The following is an 18,528-nucleotide window of genomic DNA, read 5'->3' as shown; positions in this document are numbered from 1 at the left end:
TGGGTTCCCTTTAAAAAAAAAAAAAAAAATCTGGAAGAAAAATAAAGCGCTCAGATCCCAGCTTGCATTGGAAAAGGACATGTTTTCTTTGGCATCCCATGAAACGCGTGATCTGATAAGATTTCTGTATTGTGAGGCGGTGATGTGACACGACTGCACGGCCAAAACATCATACCAGGAATATACGCAGATACAACTGTTATAATTGGAAGATCCACAAAAACATTCACAGGGGATTGATGGGAAACTGCGAGGAGCCATGTGTCACACCGGAAAGAAAACTCATAACTCTTATCACAGGGATACAAGTATCTGGACAAATATGAGGAGGTTCAGGGATCGTGGAAATAAAAGCTAGAAAGGTGGGCCGCAAAGTGAGGGGAATACTTATATTTAGTCAAATTACAAAAACTGTGCATGAAGCAAGTCCTATGTGGGAAAGGGGTCTCCAAATACTCAACAATTGTAGACCATTTCAGCTTCACATTAGGAGTAGTAGCGGGTGGCTTTACAGAAAGCCATGTCTATTTCGCAGAATCGGAGGCACAAGAGAAGAGGCTCCAATCTTCTGCACTTTTAACTTTGCAGTTAAATATAATTGTAAGTAATTTTATATGTCCACCAGTTAAATGATTACAATGAGAGACCCGATCTCTTCAGGCTTCTTCTAAATTTGACAAAAGCAAGTCACAAATTTGATTTACTCACATAGGAAGTTTTTTTTTAATGGCGCGCACGTGGATAGACATTTAAGGTAAACTTCACTTAGAGGCATTTGCCTCTCCTAGACATATTTTGCATGGTCAATCTCTTTATTAAGCTCCTATAAATGACATATATAATCAATGCACCTGCATACTAATGTTATAATAGGTGACTATATATACTATGTTAACTATGGTCCTTATGGAGTGTTTTATTCCACTGTGCGCGCCATTTTAAGACACTGTGTCTTTCATGTATGTCTTTCACCCCTAAGTGTATTTGTTTAATAAAATTTATACTTTGCCCTCATATTTGTGATGGATCTTCTATTCAGAGCCTAGGCTCCTCCCCCTCTTCTATCTGCTTTTCTGCAGTCACCAGTGTTGGAGGAGGGGGGAGAAAACTGTGCAATTGCCTAGATTCTGCTTCAGGATCTGTAGTGACATCACCAGTCATGCAACCGGTCATGTGACCGTGATGTCACCACAGGTCCTCTACCCTGCTGGACTTTAGAAGAACTAAAGAGACAGACTGGTAAGTATTCTACTGTGTGTCTGTCTGTTTATACATTCCTCCATAATATCGTTCTCTCATACATTTATGTATACATACATATAGACTTTGTATGCATGTGTTCTGTGTATATACAGTGGCTTGCAAAAGTATTCACCCCCTTAGCATTTTTTGTGTTTTGCTAACTAACAGCCTGGAAGTTCGCTGGCTTTTTTAGGGTTTGCATCAGTTCATGTAAAAAACATGTCTACAGCTGAGAACATTTGGTTTTCTTTTTATTGTGAGGCAAACAAATAGGACAAAATAACTGAAAATTTCAGTGTGCATAACTATTCACCCCCTCAGTACTTTGTAGAGCCTCCTTTTGCAGAAATTACAGCTGCAAGTCACTTTGGATAAGTCTCTATGAGCTTTCCACATCTTGCCGCTGGGATTTTTGCCCATTCCTCACGGCAAAACTGTACCAGCTCCTTCAAGTTAATTTCCTTTGGTGAACAGCAATCATCACGTCTGACCACAGATTCTCAATTGGATTAAGGTCTGGGCTGTGACTCGGCCACTCCAAAACATTTACACGTTTCCCCTTAAACCACTCGAGTGATGCTTTAGCAGTATGCATTGGGTCATTGTCTTGTTGGAAGGCGAACCTCCGTCCTAGTCTCAAAATCACTGACAAACAGGTTTTGCTCAAAAATATCCCTGTATTTCGCACCATCCATCTTCCCTTTCTCTGCTGCCGAAAAACATCCCCACAGCATGATGCTGCCACCACCATGTTTCGCTGTGGGGATGGTGATCTTGGAATGATGAGCTGTGTTGGTTTCACGCCAGACATAGCGTTTACCTAAGTGGAGAAAAAGTTAGAAATTTTGGTCTCATCTGACCACAGCACCTTCCTCCATATATTTGGGGAGTCTCCCACATGTCTTTTGGCAAACGAGCCTTACAATTTTTGTGTGCAAGTAAAGGCTTTCTTTTTTCTGCCCACTCTTACATAAAGGCCACCTGTATGGAGTATATGGCTTAGTGTGGTCGTATGGACAAATACTCCAGTCTCTGCTTGGGAGCTCTGCAAGCTCATTCGGGGCTACCTTTGGTCTGTGCTGCTTCTCTGATTAATGCCCTCCTCGCCTGGGCTGAGAGTTTTGGTGGGCGGCCCTCTCTTGGAAGGTATGCTATGGTACAATGTTCTTTTGATTTAATAATGGATTTGATGGTGCTCCGAGGATCATCAGAAATTACGATTTTTTTTTTTTTTTTTTATATATTTTATTTTTTTGATTTTTTTTTTTAAACCCAACCCTGACTTGTACTTCTCAACAAGTTTGTTCCTGACTTGTTTGGTGATCTCCTTGGTCTTCATGGTGTTGTTTGGTTAGTGGTGCTTCTTGCTTAATGGTGTTGCAGCCTCTGTGGCCTTTCAGGAAAGGTAAAGTGTATATACTGACAGACATGTGACACTTAGATTGCACACAGGGCGACGTCCTGTCACTAAGCATGCGAATTATGAAGGGAATAGCTTGCACCAGAAATTTTTAGGGGCGTCATAGCAAAAGAGGTGAATACTTATGCACATGCCAATTTTTTAGTTATTTGATCCCATAAATTTAATTTATTTCTATATATTTCTCACTTCACCATCTTAGACTATTAAAACACAAATCGGATTACAAAACCTATTTAATGTAATGTAACAAAATGGGTAAAAAGCCAAGGGGGTGAATACTTTAGGAAGTCATACATATTTTTTTTTTCGCATGCGTGTGCGTGTGTATACACGTGCATGTGTGTGTGTGCGTGTGTGTGTATATATCTATCCCTCCCTCTCTCTCTATATATCTATAATCCACATCCTCGGCAGCATAGACAAGAGTTTATAGGTGTGAACATGTTGGCAAAGGCCCAACGAACAAGCAAAATGCTACGCATTCATTGTGTGATTGGCTTGTTTATGCTGGAACAAAAATCATTGCTCTCAGCAGCACATCGCCCGGTGTAAACTGCAATGTGCTGCTGATAACATGATATTGTATGGGGACAGACTGATCTACTAATGATCACTCTGTGGCCGGTGTAAAGAGGCCGGAAAACAAGCACCGAAGGACTTAAATGTGGTTGATCGTGCTCATTGAACGGTCTGACCTCAGCTCATCCAAGTGCAACATAAAGGTTTCTGTGTGATGGTGCAATATGTTAGCATTTGGGGCCCCACTATAAACTTTTGCCCAGAGCCCCACTTTGGTTAACTTTTTCCTGCAGTCATATTTATAAATGTTTGCCCTGCCTATCTTTTCCCTGCAGCCATGTACATGAATGTTTCACCTGCCCATCTTTTTCCTGCAGTTATACATTTGAATGTTTAGCCTGCTTATTTTTTTCCTGCAGTCACACATCTTTTTCATTCAGCCATCTAACATAACCTGAAAATGTTGTCTAGATACACTCCACTAGACTAAGTTAGATAATATATAGATGGATGGTTCTGTAATATACATACCTCATCCGCCATCACCATTGCAATCACATTTATGGCCTGTTCCCACACCATCTGCCAGAAGTCAGGAAATGTATGAGGCAAAGGGCCCTGGGTTACTATGTAATGCCATTCTTTGTCACCCACGACCACCTGTATAACACAAGGAGATAATAAAGATCATGCATTAGGACCCACTTGACGCCTGGCTTGGAAAATCAATTTTGAAATACTCTATTAAGGAAATCTGATTTAACAAGGTAAGGGATCGACCATAGTGTGGAGACTGGCTACAAAAAGCTCATCCTGCTATGGAGGACACTTCTGTCTATGCTTCACAAACACCCCTATGGGGGTGACAGGTCGTTAAGTGCTTTCTTCCAGACAATAAATGATAATCAAAATTGTCCAGGGTGAAGAGCGATTATAAAGTGTCTCAATCTGGAAGACCGGTCCTGTATTCACAGATTACCCATTAGTATGGATGAGCATGGTGCTTCATCTCCTTGTGGTAGCACTGCAGGGACATTGAACAACTACTGACATATAGCTTAGCATTGAGGGGAAAGTGGCTGGGGTCTTTGTAATGGGTTCATTCTTCTAAGTATTTTGCTCCTACAGCAATTTGTAGCAGTACAAATGGTCTACAGTGGATGACCTCTCAAAGCTCAGTAGCAGAACCACAAAGTCTAAAGAACGAACATGAAACCACAAAGCTGTATGTCACCTTAATATCAGAGGCGTTGATATAACCATTTGGGTTCTCATTGGTTGGTACAAGCAGGACCCTGTTCTCTTCGTAGGGAATATCCTCCAGGACACGATTGCGCTCTATGTTTTCTGGTGAGGATGCAGAGGTGAAGACACCATCCACCTTCCTCTTTGGAATTTGCTCAAACTCTGTGAACACCATCCCTTCATCTAGTTTCCTTCGTAAGGTCTTACCCTGTAGGGAAATAATAGCGGATTAGTGACTGGTCCGCTTGGAACTACAAAGGCAGACATATTGGTTGTCCCAGGGTCACTTTTGGGGACGTTAATGAGGTTTTCCAATCCTTTCCACACTCCGGATAACCCACGATTTTCAAATAGTGGATGGATTTGACATAGGCTCTCAATTTTTACTAGTTGGGACCTCTCGATGACTCACCGATCGGCATAAAGACGGGGATCGCTGCGCTCCTATGAGCGCCGTATCACCATTTTGTGTGCAGATGTCATACAAGATGTGACAGCTTTCTGTCTTGACAGTTGGGGAGTTTTAGAGGTTGAATACCATCGATCAAACACTGGTGACTTCCTTCAAGAGAGGCCATCAATGTCAAAGTCCTGGAGAACTTGACAAAAATCTGAATGCTTATGCAAGCTCGTATCGGCCTAGCGTGCAGATGTTTTCAACGGGGAGAAAACCGTAAGATGCTATGCCAATACCAGATGGTAGTCAAAAGCTTCTATCTTCCCCCGCGACACCATCTATTGGAGGATAGTTCTAAGTTCTAACACACATATCCATGAAAGACCTGGAGGTTTTGCTGAAAATCAGTGTGTTCATTCCACTTTGCTTTAATATTTTAAGGGGGCCATTAAAAGGGTCTTCTGCTATACTTTTAAAATGATTAGTGGAACAATTAGTGGAACACCCTGGGGTAAAAAAAATACTAAAAATGGAGCATATTTTATGATTGTAATTTACCTTTCTCTGCACTGCAACAGTCTCTGCCAGAACAGATGCAATGACGGCCTAACCACAAGCCACCTGACCCTGCAGCTAGTAGTCACTGGTGGTCATGACATCACTTCCAGTCTGGTAATGTCCCACTGAGCACTTTAAAAATATAGTGTAAAACCCCTTTAAGTTTGTTTTTTTTTTTCCTTTTAAAGCTTTGAGGGACAAGGATCTGGGCATAAACCAGGCCCATTTCCTATACCTCAATAAGCGGAAAAGCCAAAAATGGTGAAATAGATATGTAGCATACTTAAGAATAACGAGCAAGGTGCACTACGACACTGCTAAAGCACGACTACGCAATTTGAGCAAGCAGACGCTCATTTGCTTATATGCGCTGTGATGAAAGAAGAAGGAAAGAAAGAAAAAACAAAAAAAGGAAAGAAAGAAAGAAAAAAGGAAAGAAAGGAAAAAAAAAAAAAAGGAAAGAAAGGGCAGTATATACATGAATGAGGCCTAAGAAATTGTAACAGGAAATTAAATTCAAAACAGAATTTACGTATACTAACAAAAAAAAAAAACCAGCAGAGAATGTTATCTTACCCTCTCGTCCATTGGCAAAATGTCATCCTGCCTGTCCTCGGGCACAGGAATTCTGGAAACAGAGAGTCCATTCAACGCTGCCAACATCAGGGGTCTCTTCTGGGCCTCCAGGGCTGCCATCCCCTGCTTTTGTAAATTCTTTTGGCAAGACAAGACAAGTTTTCATCTTTGTCAGTCGTGCCAGCAAAATACTGGAATGTATTTAATCTTAAAACCAACAACGCCGCGGCGAGAGAAAAAAAAAACGCCTGCTGACGACTAAAGCAGACGTAAGGACGTGAACGAGAGCCGACGTGTTTATTGCATTCTCCTGATCAGTTTGAATAAGCTAATCGTATAAAAAGCTCCGGAATGGCTTCAGGATTGACGGGCGCTCAGATTACTTGCTCTTAAAGTGTTATTCCACAGGATGGAGCTCCCTCCATCCTGAAGTTCGGAAATGCCCTGTTAGAATGGAGCAGGGGGTCGCGCATCCGCACTACCGCTCCCATTCAATATTTAAAGGGTCGCCATAAAGAGCTGAGAGTCTCTCTCCGGTGGTCAATGAATGAACCAGGGTTCTGCATGCTGCTGCTCCATTCTAACATGGCATTTCAGAGCCCGCCATTGGCAACAAAACGCAAAAGTCACCTAGCTCGTAGATGATTATAACTGCCATTATAGGGGGCATTCTCATCTTACACGTATGTGCCACAGGACACACCATAAATGTCAGATACATGATGGTCCCACTTCTGGGACTCACACCGAGCTCCAAAATAGGGTTTAAAGAAACCGTTGGGCCATCTAGACAATGCTCTGTGAGCTAAATAGCCTGGACTTGGGCCTGGAGATTTGTGCAGCTGCTGCGTTTAGCTCACAGAGCATTGTCTAGACAGGATGCAATTGTATCTACTTCTCGGCTGAGAGCTGGACTAGATCTGTACATATTAACTACTTCTGAACGTAAACAACAGTGTTCCCATTCACCGACAGCAAGCAAATATCTTAAAGATAATGAGGAACTCAGACACAAAAGTTGTAGAAAATCTTCAAGAAACTCATCTACCATTTTAATGGATGCATATTTGCACTAACCCTCATTAAGATTTCCCGCTCCACAATGGCATCCTCAGTAGAAAACATCTCGGACACCGGCCTTTCCTTCACCGGTTCTTTTTTGACCCTTTCTTTTACACTGGTGAGATCTGGTTCTGAGATGGAAGGTCCTAAGGAGCTTCCATTTAGAGGTGTTGGGTCATTTCTTGACATGCAGAGAGTCTGGGATGGCCGGGAACTCATGGCCTTGGCTCTGGCAATGGCAGCAGATATGCAGGATGAATCGTGCCTCAAGGCTCCATTGCTGACACTTTTTCTTGGTCCTGGATACTCCGGCGGTGGCTTGTTTGGTATGCGCGCCAGTGCAGCGTGCAACTGGGCATTATAGGGCACTCCTTGCATAAATGAAGTGTGGGGCACAGGTTGGTGGGTCTCTTCCTCCTCCTCACTCTCACTACTGTGGATCAACATGGTGGCATCTGAAATGGTCTTCTTGTGGTGGTACATTGGAAGCTGCTGGACCTCGTGAGCCTTTTGCATGGCTTCCTCAGAGGGCATCTGTTCTCTTAAGGTATTCCTCCTCGGCAATGGAGCAGCAAGTGATTTTAAGGCCATGGCTTCCATCCCGCGGACCATGTAACTCATAAGTTCCAAACTGTGCCGCTTGTTGATCGCCGCATGGTGTTTATGGGGTTTTAGTGGTTCACTAACCTCCTGAAGGGACTGGCGAACGACAGGAGAGCTATCTTCTTGGAACGTTTTTACAGACTGTTGAACTTTTCTGGCTATGAGATCAGGACTACTATTGCTGACGCGTTTTTGCCTATGACTTGCCAAGTCTGGAGTGCTGCTGGCAGGTCGGGGCGGCGGGTAAGGTGGCGGAGGCCTAGACAAAAGGTTCCTAAGCATATGTGCAGCGTTAAGAGTGTGTGGGGCCACGTTGGCCAACTCTGGAGTGCTGACCGTGTGGGCAATCGACTTGGAATTTGTGGTCGCCTGACCTGGCGGCATTTGCTCAGATTGGTTGACTTGTTTGTTACCAAAATGGGACTGAGTAGCATAAGGAGGCTGAGACATCACGTACGGAGGCCGGTCCTGAATTTCAGGCTGACTGTACACCAGGTTCTCCCGATGCCTGTAGGCATGTGCATTTCCAATATTGAGGCTCCGTAAAGACTGGCTCTGGCAGTCCGGTGGGTGAAGACTTCGGTTCATCTGTCTCATTACAGTCTCATAGTCCGGGGTCTGCCGGTAGGAAGGTACAATGATAGCGCTGTGTCTGTATTTAGGGATATAGTCCGATCTCATGATGTCGTTGCCGGTGATGCTGAGGTTGGAGGACATGGGAGACGCCTGGATGAAGTTCTGGGAATGGTTCAGAGAGGTCATACTTTGAGCGCTTGACACGCTACCATTCGGCACAGTGCCGTTCAGGATTGTATAATCTAAGTATCTGTCCAGGCTGTTCTGTGATCGGAAGGTATATGTATCCTCGCCCATGTGCAAGATGCTCTCTAGAAGGGAACATAATATTACCATTAATAGCTAAAATACCCAGGAATATTAAATAATCTGAAATTAAATGAAGCAGTCACTCAAAGAATTGAGGAAATTGGTCCTCCAGGAGGAAAAAAGGTCTGTGCCTTCTGTAGGTAACAAGGGCTCAAGATGGATCTCATCAATGAGAAGAGTAGTAAGGTACAAGGGACCTAAAGGGAGAACTGTCAATCGTATTGTAGCACCCACCGACGTAAAAAAAAAAAAAAGTTAAATATTTATATAAAAAGGTTATCCCACGAGGACAACCGCTTCATAGAATGAACTGGCCTTGGTGGTCGGACGCAATTCTACAAGTATAACAATGGAAGATCAGCGGTTATTGCCAGGACCTCTCCATGAAGCCATTTGTTTTTCCTGAGGTGGCTATGTAATTACAGAAGCAGCTCTACACAAAGCTTATAGAGGGGGTCCAGAGCAGAAGTCCCCATCCCTATGATGCCCCATGTCTTGAAGGATATGGACACCTCTAAGGACAATTTAAAAAATGAATATAGTTTAAAGCTAAAAATCAATTTTAAATGTGGATCCCACTTAAAAATTTGCAACATTTTAATAAAAAATAAGTAAAATCAATTAAAATATACACCGTAATTCATTTTAATTACTACATTAATAAAAATATTATTACTACAATAGTATAAAACTATTTTTATTATTGATAATGTCAGTCTTCTGTTTATCTATAATAAAAATACAATACTATTTTATTGTAATTTTAATTAATGTAGTAATAAATTAAAAAATATTTTATTTAATTTACTTATTTTTAAATAATAATAATAATAATAATAATAATAATAATAATGCAAAAACAGAATAATATGTATTAAAAAGCCAAATACTAACATAGCCCTTGTAGATGTCCATATCCTTTTTAACAAGGGCTGGGTGTGACTCATTTAAGGAGACTGTATGCCTTTGACACAGTTGATCACTGCCTCCTACTACAGATCCTCTCTTCCTTTCGCGTCAAAAACCTTTCCCTATCCTGGATCTCCTCATACCTTTCTATCCGCACATTCAGCGTCTCCCACTCCCACACTACCTCCCCATCCTGCCCTCTCTCTTTTGGAGTCCGTCAAGGCTCTGTCCTAGAACCCCTACTCTTCTCCATCTATCCCCTTAGCATGGGACAGCTCAATAAACATGGCTTCCAGTATCACCTATATGCGGAAGACACTCAGATCTACCTCTCTGGCCCAGACGTCACCTCTCTGCTGTCCTGAATCCCAGCATGTCTAGCAGCCATATCCTCCTTCTCCTCCCACTTCCTCAAGCTCAATGTGGACAAAACTGAACTCCTCATCTTTCCCCCATCTTGCATATCTTCCCTACCTGATCTATCATAATAAAGGACATCACACTTTCCCCCGTACCAGACATACACTGCCTCAGAGTAACCCTTGACACTCCTCTGTCCTTCAAACCGCACATCCAAGCTCTCGCCACCTCCTGTCGCCTCCAGCTCAAAAATATTTCCAGAATCTGTCCTTTCCTCAACCCTCAATCTACTAAACTGCTTGTGCATGCCCTCATCATCTCCCGCCTCGACTACTGCAACATCCTCCTCTGTGGCCTCCCTGCTAACACTCTCGCGCCCCTCCAGTCCATCCTTAACTCTGTTGCCCGACTAATTCATCTCTCTCCTCGTTACTCCTCTGCTTCCCCCCTCTGCGGATCCCTTCACTGGCTCCCAATTGCCCAGCGTATCCAGTTCAAACTACTAACACTGACCTACAAAGCCATCCATAACCTCTCTCCTCCGTTCAGCTCTGAACTAATCTATGGATATATTCCCTCACGTAATCTCTGGTCCTCCCAAGATCTCCTTCTCTCCTCCACACTTATCCGTTCCTCACCCAATCGCCTCCAAGATTTCTCCCGAACATCCCCCATCCTCTGGAATTCTGTGCCCCAACATGTCCGATTCTCTGCCACTTTTGGATCCGTCAGACGGAGCCTGAAAACCCATCTCTTCAAACAAGCTTACAGCCTGCCATGACCCCGCTGCCTCCTCAACACCGGAGCTACTGCGACCCCCACAACTTACTGTCTCCTTCCCCATCATCCTGTAGAATGTAAGCCTGCAAGGGCATGGTCCTCTTCCCACTGTACCCATCTATCATTGTTTGTTACTGTAAGTGATATCTGTATTTGGTATGTAACCTCTTCTCATGTACAGCACCATGGAATCAATGGCATCATAATAATAATAATAATATTATTAAATTATTATTATTAATAGATCTGAGGCTAAACCACCAAGCACAACCCTTTCTTGTATAGAGCTCCATTTTAAAATGGTAAAAAATATATAAAGGGTCTGCAATTTCAATTCAAGTAATGATAAATGACCCAGACTGAGCTTACCTTCAGATATGAAAGCCTCGTTACCAGACATATGCCTCGGAGCCAATACAGCTGACTGTGGCCTCGACTGATTGGAAAGGAAAGAGGTAAGAAAATTATTTTAATTTCCTGAAAATTCTACATTTTTCACAACATGGACCATTTCAACATCCCGAGTTGACGCATGTCTCCCCTTTAGAATGACATGAATTGATGATCATGAACCATCCCAAAAAGGTTCCCAGAGAAAAGCAATAGTTTACATGTCTCCAGCTACGGCGCTTCTACAAATACAGTATATATTACCCCTAAAAGCTGTGGTCCCAAGTGAGTAATACTGGACAAAAAATATAATATAATATATATTGTACGTGAAACTCAACAGCCACATCTAAAAGAAGTAGTGTACAGATGTGTCCACCCCTAACCAAATACTAGTATTTTTTTCTTACTTATACAAGCTAAAAATAATATTTGTTGTCGGGTTTCATAAAAAGTGTTGCACATTTTGGCTTCTGTAGCCTCTGTGTTGCACGGTTTAATTGCTGGCTACAGAATGAGTTAAATGAGAAGCTATAAGTGAGCTCATTGTGAGAATTCAATGAGAGAGTTTGTAACTAATCTGCCTTTTTTGGCTCCTCGGAGCAGATTTAAGGTTAAATGTGTAGAAAAACAAAGAGCCTATAAAAGTCATTGGTGCAAAAAATGTTTAATGAAACAGAACTACAAAAATTAATTTTTAGCCACAAGCTGCAAATCCATGCCCAAGATTTAAAAAAATTTAAAAAAAAAAAATTGTTCCTGAAGTGTAAAACTTTTCTAGAGGATACAAATAAATTGTCCAGCAACAATAGTTGTAAAATCTTGATTATATCCATATACACATTCCAGATAAAAACAAAGTGGTACATCATCTGGCGCGTTTGGACTTTTGCTAACCTTTTTAAAAAAGGACCCCAATTTCTTGCAAAAAAAAACAAAACACAATACATTATTGGGACATACAGTACAGACCAAAAGTTTGGACACACCTTCTCATTTAAAGAAATTTCTGTATTTTCATGACTATGAAAATTGTATATTCACACTGAAGGCATCAAAACTATGAATTAACACATGTGGAATTATATACTTAACAAAAAAGTGTGAAACAACTGAAAATATGTCTTATATTCTAAGTTCTTCAAAGTAGCCACCTTTTGCTATGATGGTCTGTACTGTATTACCAAAACCATTGACAGGCTGTTAATCTTAGTACCACCACTAGAGGCCCACATGTAGCATAAACCTCTCCCAACAGAACCAAGGAGAAAAAAAAAAAAAAAAAAAACGCTTCTACTCCCATATCTTAGAGTGGACATGGACAGGTCTGTTAGTAAATAATGGTCTTCCCCAAGAAATGACTTTTTCCTTCGATCTCTGCACTGTGCTGTTCCTCTGTTATTCCTCCTGTATAAATTGTCAATAAATTAACAAATGATAAGACTGCATTGACAAGAGTCCAATCAGAGCTGACTGTAAAGAAAATAGTAACGCCCAATTTCCTAGGAGGGGTAATAGAGGAATCAGACCATGCAGGGTTCTATGAAATAATAATTTTGGAGCATCATTTATTATAAGAGTTTAATAAAACGGACATGTCAGAAGTGATAATGGGGTCCTCCTTAACCCCCTTTCACAGTTTGTCAGTTTTCTCCCTTCAGCAGTCACATACCATGGAGGATCTTCCCCACGTGGAGTGTCTCCGCACTGTGGGTGGTGTATTGTGCACGCTGTTAAAACAGAAAAAAAAAAAGCTTCAATAAATAAATCCTTCATTTCCATTAGCACAATTACAAATGTTTAGGAAGCGGAGGTATGGGGAGACACTTGATGGGTCTTTACATTGCAGAGCATTTTTAGCCATCTTTTTAGGGAACAAATGGTTAAAAATAAAAAATAATTAACATCTTTGGTCTGCATTTTCCACATTGTAAGGAGCCTCCACAGCTCTCCATATCTTTGCTTCCTAAACTAAAAAAAAAAAAAAAATTACTAATCTAAATGTGTCCAAAAATTATCCCACACGCTTTGTAACACTTTTCTAAGTTTTTTTGTAGTTTTTTTTAATATGTATCCATCTCTCGCTCTCGATAGAGAGATATATAGATAGAGAGATATCTATCTATCTAGAGAGATATATCTATACACACACACACACACACACAACTTTGTGCCTAACTCAACGAGGTAGTGTGCAAGGCTTCACGCGGTAGAGTACAAAGCATGAGTCGTCCACTCGATGTCCAAAAATTATGGAGCAAAATTTTTGGCACAATGCAAGGTGAACAGTAATTGCTGTAAATTTAGACAAAAAGTAACTTTCTACAACAAAAAATTAAAAGCAAAACAAGCAGGTGAAATAAAAAATAACCAATAAAAAATCAGGGATGTCGCTAGTCCCAAAGATCCAGGGCACTTGCTTCGACTTCTTTTCCAGCGCCCTAACTTTTTGGCGAGCATCGCTTTGACTTGTATCAGTGTAAATTATGGCGTTGATGCAATTGGATCCCGTAATGGAGCAGGGAGCCAAAGACTCCTTACTCCTCAATGTTTTTTTCCTACAAAAGGTGCTGATGTTCCAACGCAAGCGGCACAATGACATCACTTATGTCGCCGTCGCCAGCCCGCTGCATACAAAGAGGATGGGGAGGTCAGGGGATTGGAATTAGGGAGGAGTATAAGGGGGGTGAGAAGGTATAAGGGTGACATTTTTTTCCAAAGGCTGTAGAGCACCTTATTGCTTTTTAAATGGGGCATTATTACTCTGCAAGAGGGAAATAAGGGGCATTAGTTCTTTAAGGGGCATTGTTACCATACTTTAAGAGGACTGACACCACAACGAGCCTCGAAAGTCCAGAAGTTGACGACCACATTTGGAGGAGACTTTAGGGTCAACCCCTTTCTACTAGGTCTATTTCTTATGTAAGGATTCACAAATAACCCATTAGATCTGATTGATGATCGGTCCTAAACAGATCAGATGTTAAAAATCATTGTAATATCCCGGCGATCACTTACTCAGTGCCAATTTTGTGGTCTTTGTAGAATTTCATCCGAGCAGCAAAGAGCCGGGATATATATTTGCTGTTTTCAATGTCATCCTGTTGAAATGCAATAAACAGTCACATCACATGCAAGCTGAAGGAACATCATGAAATCCAAATAAATTACACCCAGCGAGGGCCGAAAAATAAAAACTATTTTTATAGGACCTGTAGGCTCTGTTTAGTAGGACTCCAATAATGATATCCAAGTAAAAGGCTCTTACAAATTCCGGCTGATCAGACAAGATTGACTTGACGGAAAAAAAAAATAGTCTGGATTTTTTACTGCCACCACTAGGGGGAGCTCACTGCACACATATATACAGATCGTTCTGAAAAGAATAGGAGCGATTCAACTTACTACATTTTAAAGCTGCCCACTGTTTATGTTAACAGATATAAAATTGTGAGGGAGGAAACCATCTCCAGTCTCGGAGGGCACAAAAACAGGCTACAAAGAATGAGGAACGCATGCGAAGACAGTAGGTGCAGGATAGAAGCTGTTATATGTAAGCTAATAAAGACATCTACACCCTAGATACACCGAGATCTCACATCCAGCCTATATTACTGGGAGGAAAATCCTTACAAGAGAAAAATCTGAAAACTGGATCAGGCTGCAAACAAAAAAGGGATCGGAAAGGGAATGAAGGAATGAAAATTGCAGACCAATTGCTTGCAATTGTATTAGCTAATACCAACCACTAATATACACCAGTATGAAAGAAAAATCATTTTCCGCGTCAAAGATGCCCATGGCCTCCAAGTATAATTGCACAACTCTTTTGGAAATGGACTACAAGTGTTCATCCTGAGCTGCCTGATTATCCACTCGAAATGCGATTTACACAGACAACGAAAAAAGGATCATGAGTGGATAAAACGGTGTTTAACAATATGGATGTATTTCCAAGACTTCTGGGAAAACTGGAAAATAACATGATTACTTTAATGCCTGGCATGATTAGCATGTCATCTCTTAATGCATAGGAACCCCAAAAATATAAAATATATATAGAACAGAGTAATCAGAGGCTGATAAGCTACTAGGGGAGTGTCTTTTTAAGACGGGTTGACTGTTTACAATTACCAGCAGAATCCCGATTGCAGCTCATGGGCTTCAACCGTTGATAAATACTGTAAAGTAAAAAGTGACTGCACTGGCAGAATAGTGAGTGCAGCTCTGGAGTATAATACAGGATGTAACTCAGGATCAGTACAGGATCAGTATGGTAATGTATGTACACAGTGACTGCACCAGCAGAATAGTGAGTGCAGCTCTGGGGTATAATACAGGATGTAACTCAGGATCAGTATTGTAATGTATGTACACAGTGACTGCACCAGCAGAATAGTGAGTGCAGCTCTGGGGTATAATACAGGATGTAACTCCGGATCAGTAATGTAATGTATGTACACAGTGACTCCACCAGCAGAATAGTGAGTGCAGCTCTGGGGTATAATACAGGATGTAACTCATGATCAGTAATGTAATATATGTATACAGTGACTGCACCAGCAGAATAGTGAGTGCAGCTCTGGAATATAATACAGGATGTAACTCAGGATCAGTACAGGATCAGTAATGACTGCACCAAGCAGAATAGTGAGTGCAGCTCAGAGTTAATTCATTTAACCTGCAAATATTGCTCAAGAACGGACATAACCTTTAAAGTTGGGTGTGTGAAGTGAAAGTGTAGTAAATAGCTTGTAATAATACCAAGTATTATAAAGTTTGGATAGTGAATCTATTGTTTTGCAATGTTCATTATGGGGGGAGGGTGGGTGGTGAAAGGAGATTACTCACGTACCGTGTGAAAAAAGACGCTCTCTTCCTTTCTGTTCAGCTCCAGTACAATTGCAGACTTGTTGTGTGTGATATTCCCAATGTCATTCCACCTGGAGACAAGATCTCAGGTTAGCTCTGCCAAGACTCGCATTCCGACATTCCGCAGTCACGCCAGCGATATCTCTGCCCGTCCAGCCTCCAGCTTGGCAGGGCTCGCGGGACAGATTACCATTAGGATGCTTTCAAGAGCCATTCATCTCTGCGTGGCTGAAACATATCTCTAGCCGACCATGTCAGGACATAGAAGCGCTCTATTCATCCACTTGCTAGTGGTGAGATTAAGAGAAAAAATACCCATGTTCTAGCCTGCATGCAGATAAAGGACTGGTCAGGGTATGCTTCTCCTACAGCCCGCCGGGCCCCGACACGCTCAACACGCCGGGATATCGTTCCCTGGGAACTTATTACACGGTCCATCTGCACAATGCTTGCTAATATTAGTTTACGTGGTCACACAGGGGGCTGGATGGGATGGATCCACCAGACCTCGGCGAGAGATGCATTGTGGAAGAGACAGTAATGCTTGTGCCAGCAAGACATAATGCGTCCCTCACCGGAAATGAGACCATATATGAGAGAGGACCACTTTACTCTTGGGTGTATGTTATCCCATATGATGCACAAAGGCGCCTGATGAGCAATGCACTCATCCGCAATATAGAAAAACGGATATAGGCTGTATGTGACCTCTGGGAGGAGCAGGAAAAATGTGCCTTCAGGGTGGGGATGAGTAAGTAACTAGAATAATTATCAGAGGCGTAATGTGAACCTTCTAGATCAAGTACAACAGTTTTTGGGGTATGGTCACACTTCGCGGTTTTGCTGTTGTTTTTGTCGTGCAGTTGGGAACCTCTAATGGTTGTAGAATTTCAACGAGTTTTACCGGCAAGCCAAGTTTTTTCTTTGCAATGCGATTTTTGGATGCAAGCACAAACTGCATGGGAATATAACAACCTACCATAAGAGTTTTCTATGCTCTGCGGCCTGGTCATGCCCGCTACTTCTGCGCTCCACAGCCTGGTTATGCCCGCTACAGCTTTACTGATTATTCACTTACCTGTAAGAGGCTGTGGCTTTTCCAAGACTGTCTCCAGTAAAGATCCCCATGAAGAAAATCCAGAGGTTGACGTCATGGCTGTGACTGTCCTACAAGCCAAAAATGTATATTTAAAGCGAGTGTAGTACTACAAAGAGTTAAAACTTAACATTTATTACAACTGAATAAAAAAGTAATACACAAGTCCAAAGGACCTAAAAACGAGTATAAGCCTGTCTGTGATAGTGAGTGACCCTAACAATCAATAGCTCATTATGTCCAGGAATATAACCATATGTGATAACAACATAGTCTACCTGTAACATCACACAGAAAATGGCGGGAAAATAGTAACGGAGCTCTCAAGACAGTGTCTCAAACGTATCGTGTCTCAGCCCACAAGAACCTTAATACATTTACACAATTGATGGTGAGCCTTTAAACACCTATAAATATGTTAATGGAACGACCTCACCGGATAGAATGTTGGTTCTTGCTCACTGGCTTTAAGACAGCTCCATGTGATGGGGCATCCAAAACCTTATTCAGCCTCCAGCAACTCACAGCACACCGCTCCCAACGCGTTTCATTGCCTCAGCTAATCATCAGGGGAGAAGAGGGTGTCATGCGGTGTAAAAGCTGGCATCAAACGCTCAGCTTATCCATTAGCCAAAAATGTAGCACAAGTTTAATATAATGGATAAATCATAACATATCGTTGTCATGTGTGACTACTAACGTAAAGATGCAGGGTCGATACAGCATCCCCCAAGCTCTCATGTAGAAAAAACTAATGTGTGCACAAGACACTCCAGGTGTTGTATGTGTTATTCACTTGTCTCAGCTCCAGTGCCAGGCTTTGCTCCATTCTGTTATGGATGACTTTCTTTGATGTAGTACACATCAGGGTTTATAAGTAGCCCAATGAACTCCCATCATAACTCAAGGCCTTTTAAGGCTGACTCCGACAGCTGTGTTTGTCAGAGAATTCAGTAACCCTTGTATTCAGTTACCATGTGCTTTAGAGTTTTGCCTCAAAGAGGTTTCTCAGCTCAAACTTTTTTTTTCTCCACTACCATCTACATTTACTTTTTGACCCAGACCTGCTGATTAACCATTCATCTGCTGTAAGCATTACAGACTCTTCTCTGGTGTTGTCCACACTACAAAAGCTGCTGCACCGAGTGTCTCTATACTGCAAGCAATTAGTTTGCCTGTTCATCGCTGCTGTCTACTTCCTTGCCAAAGATCATCTGTCTGCTGATCGGAGACAACTGTCTTTAACCATTTGCTTGCTGCAAGTCCTGAACAGATTATACAGTTCTTTACAAAGTCATTGTACACTCCTGACTATTTCTTCTGGAGTTTCCTACTTCGCTTGTCTGCCTGCCGTCCAGCATATCCTGCTGATCCACGTTACATCCGGTAAGTCCTGTTCACTGTGCAATCACTTTTGGTCCATGTTGCACACCCAGACCTTAGAGAATCCTCCTCACTAGGTAAGCCTGCAGCCAACACCTAGCATGCACCTTGATCTGACTTCAAACCCAGACCTGACAGGTTTAAAATTGTAATTGGTTCTGCATCAAGGACAGGTCAGAGGTTAATAAGTAGGTAACAACGTCCACAGTGAAGTCAAAGTTGACCGAT

At 41.9% G+C, this 18,528-nt stretch overlaps 1 protein-coding gene across 2 annotated transcripts in view; it reads right to left on the bottom strand.

Moving 5' to 3' along the window:
- Positions 1–18,528, bottom strand: part of PTPN14 (protein tyrosine phosphatase non-receptor type 14) — a 93,415-nt gene that overhangs the window by 9,533 nt on the left and 65,354 nt on the right. Inside the window, exons 8-17 of one of the 2 annotated variants that reach the window (XM_073671958.1) lie at positions 16,900–16,988; positions 15,805–15,892; positions 13,968–14,050; positions 12,622–12,679; positions 10,929–10,995; positions 7,038–8,512; positions 5,961–6,098; positions 4,419–4,637; positions 3,716–3,844; positions 1,538–2,062 (exon numbers count right to left, since the gene is read on the bottom strand). In XM_073671958.1, coding sequence (XP_073528059.1) covers positions 1,691–2,062; positions 3,716–3,844; positions 4,419–4,637; positions 5,961–6,098; positions 7,038–8,512; positions 10,929–10,995; positions 12,622–12,679; positions 13,968–14,050; positions 15,805–15,892; positions 16,900–16,988 — 2,718 coding nt within the window. In that variant the 3' untranslated portion in view covers positions 1,538–1,690. Of the gene's footprint in view, positions 1–1,537; positions 2,063–3,715; positions 3,845–4,418; positions 4,638–5,960; positions 6,099–7,037; positions 8,513–10,928; positions 10,996–12,621; positions 12,680–13,967; positions 14,051–15,804; positions 15,893–16,899; positions 16,989–18,528 lie in introns of those variants that run through there. The other variant, XM_073671957.1, reaches the window with a different exon arrangement.

Source organism: Phyllobates terribilis, unplaced genomic scaffold (assembly GCF_046119375.1).
Source record: "Phyllobates terribilis strain yellow unplaced genomic scaffold, ASM4611937v1 Scaffold_3__8_contigs__length_932513732, whole genome shotgun sequence".
In the NCBI taxonomy this organism is placed as follows: domain Eukaryota; kingdom Metazoa; phylum Chordata; class Amphibia; order Anura; family Dendrobatidae; genus Phyllobates; species Phyllobates terribilis.
Note: the sequence above shows the minus strand (reverse complement) of the source record. Positions and strands in the feature narration are given on the sequence as shown.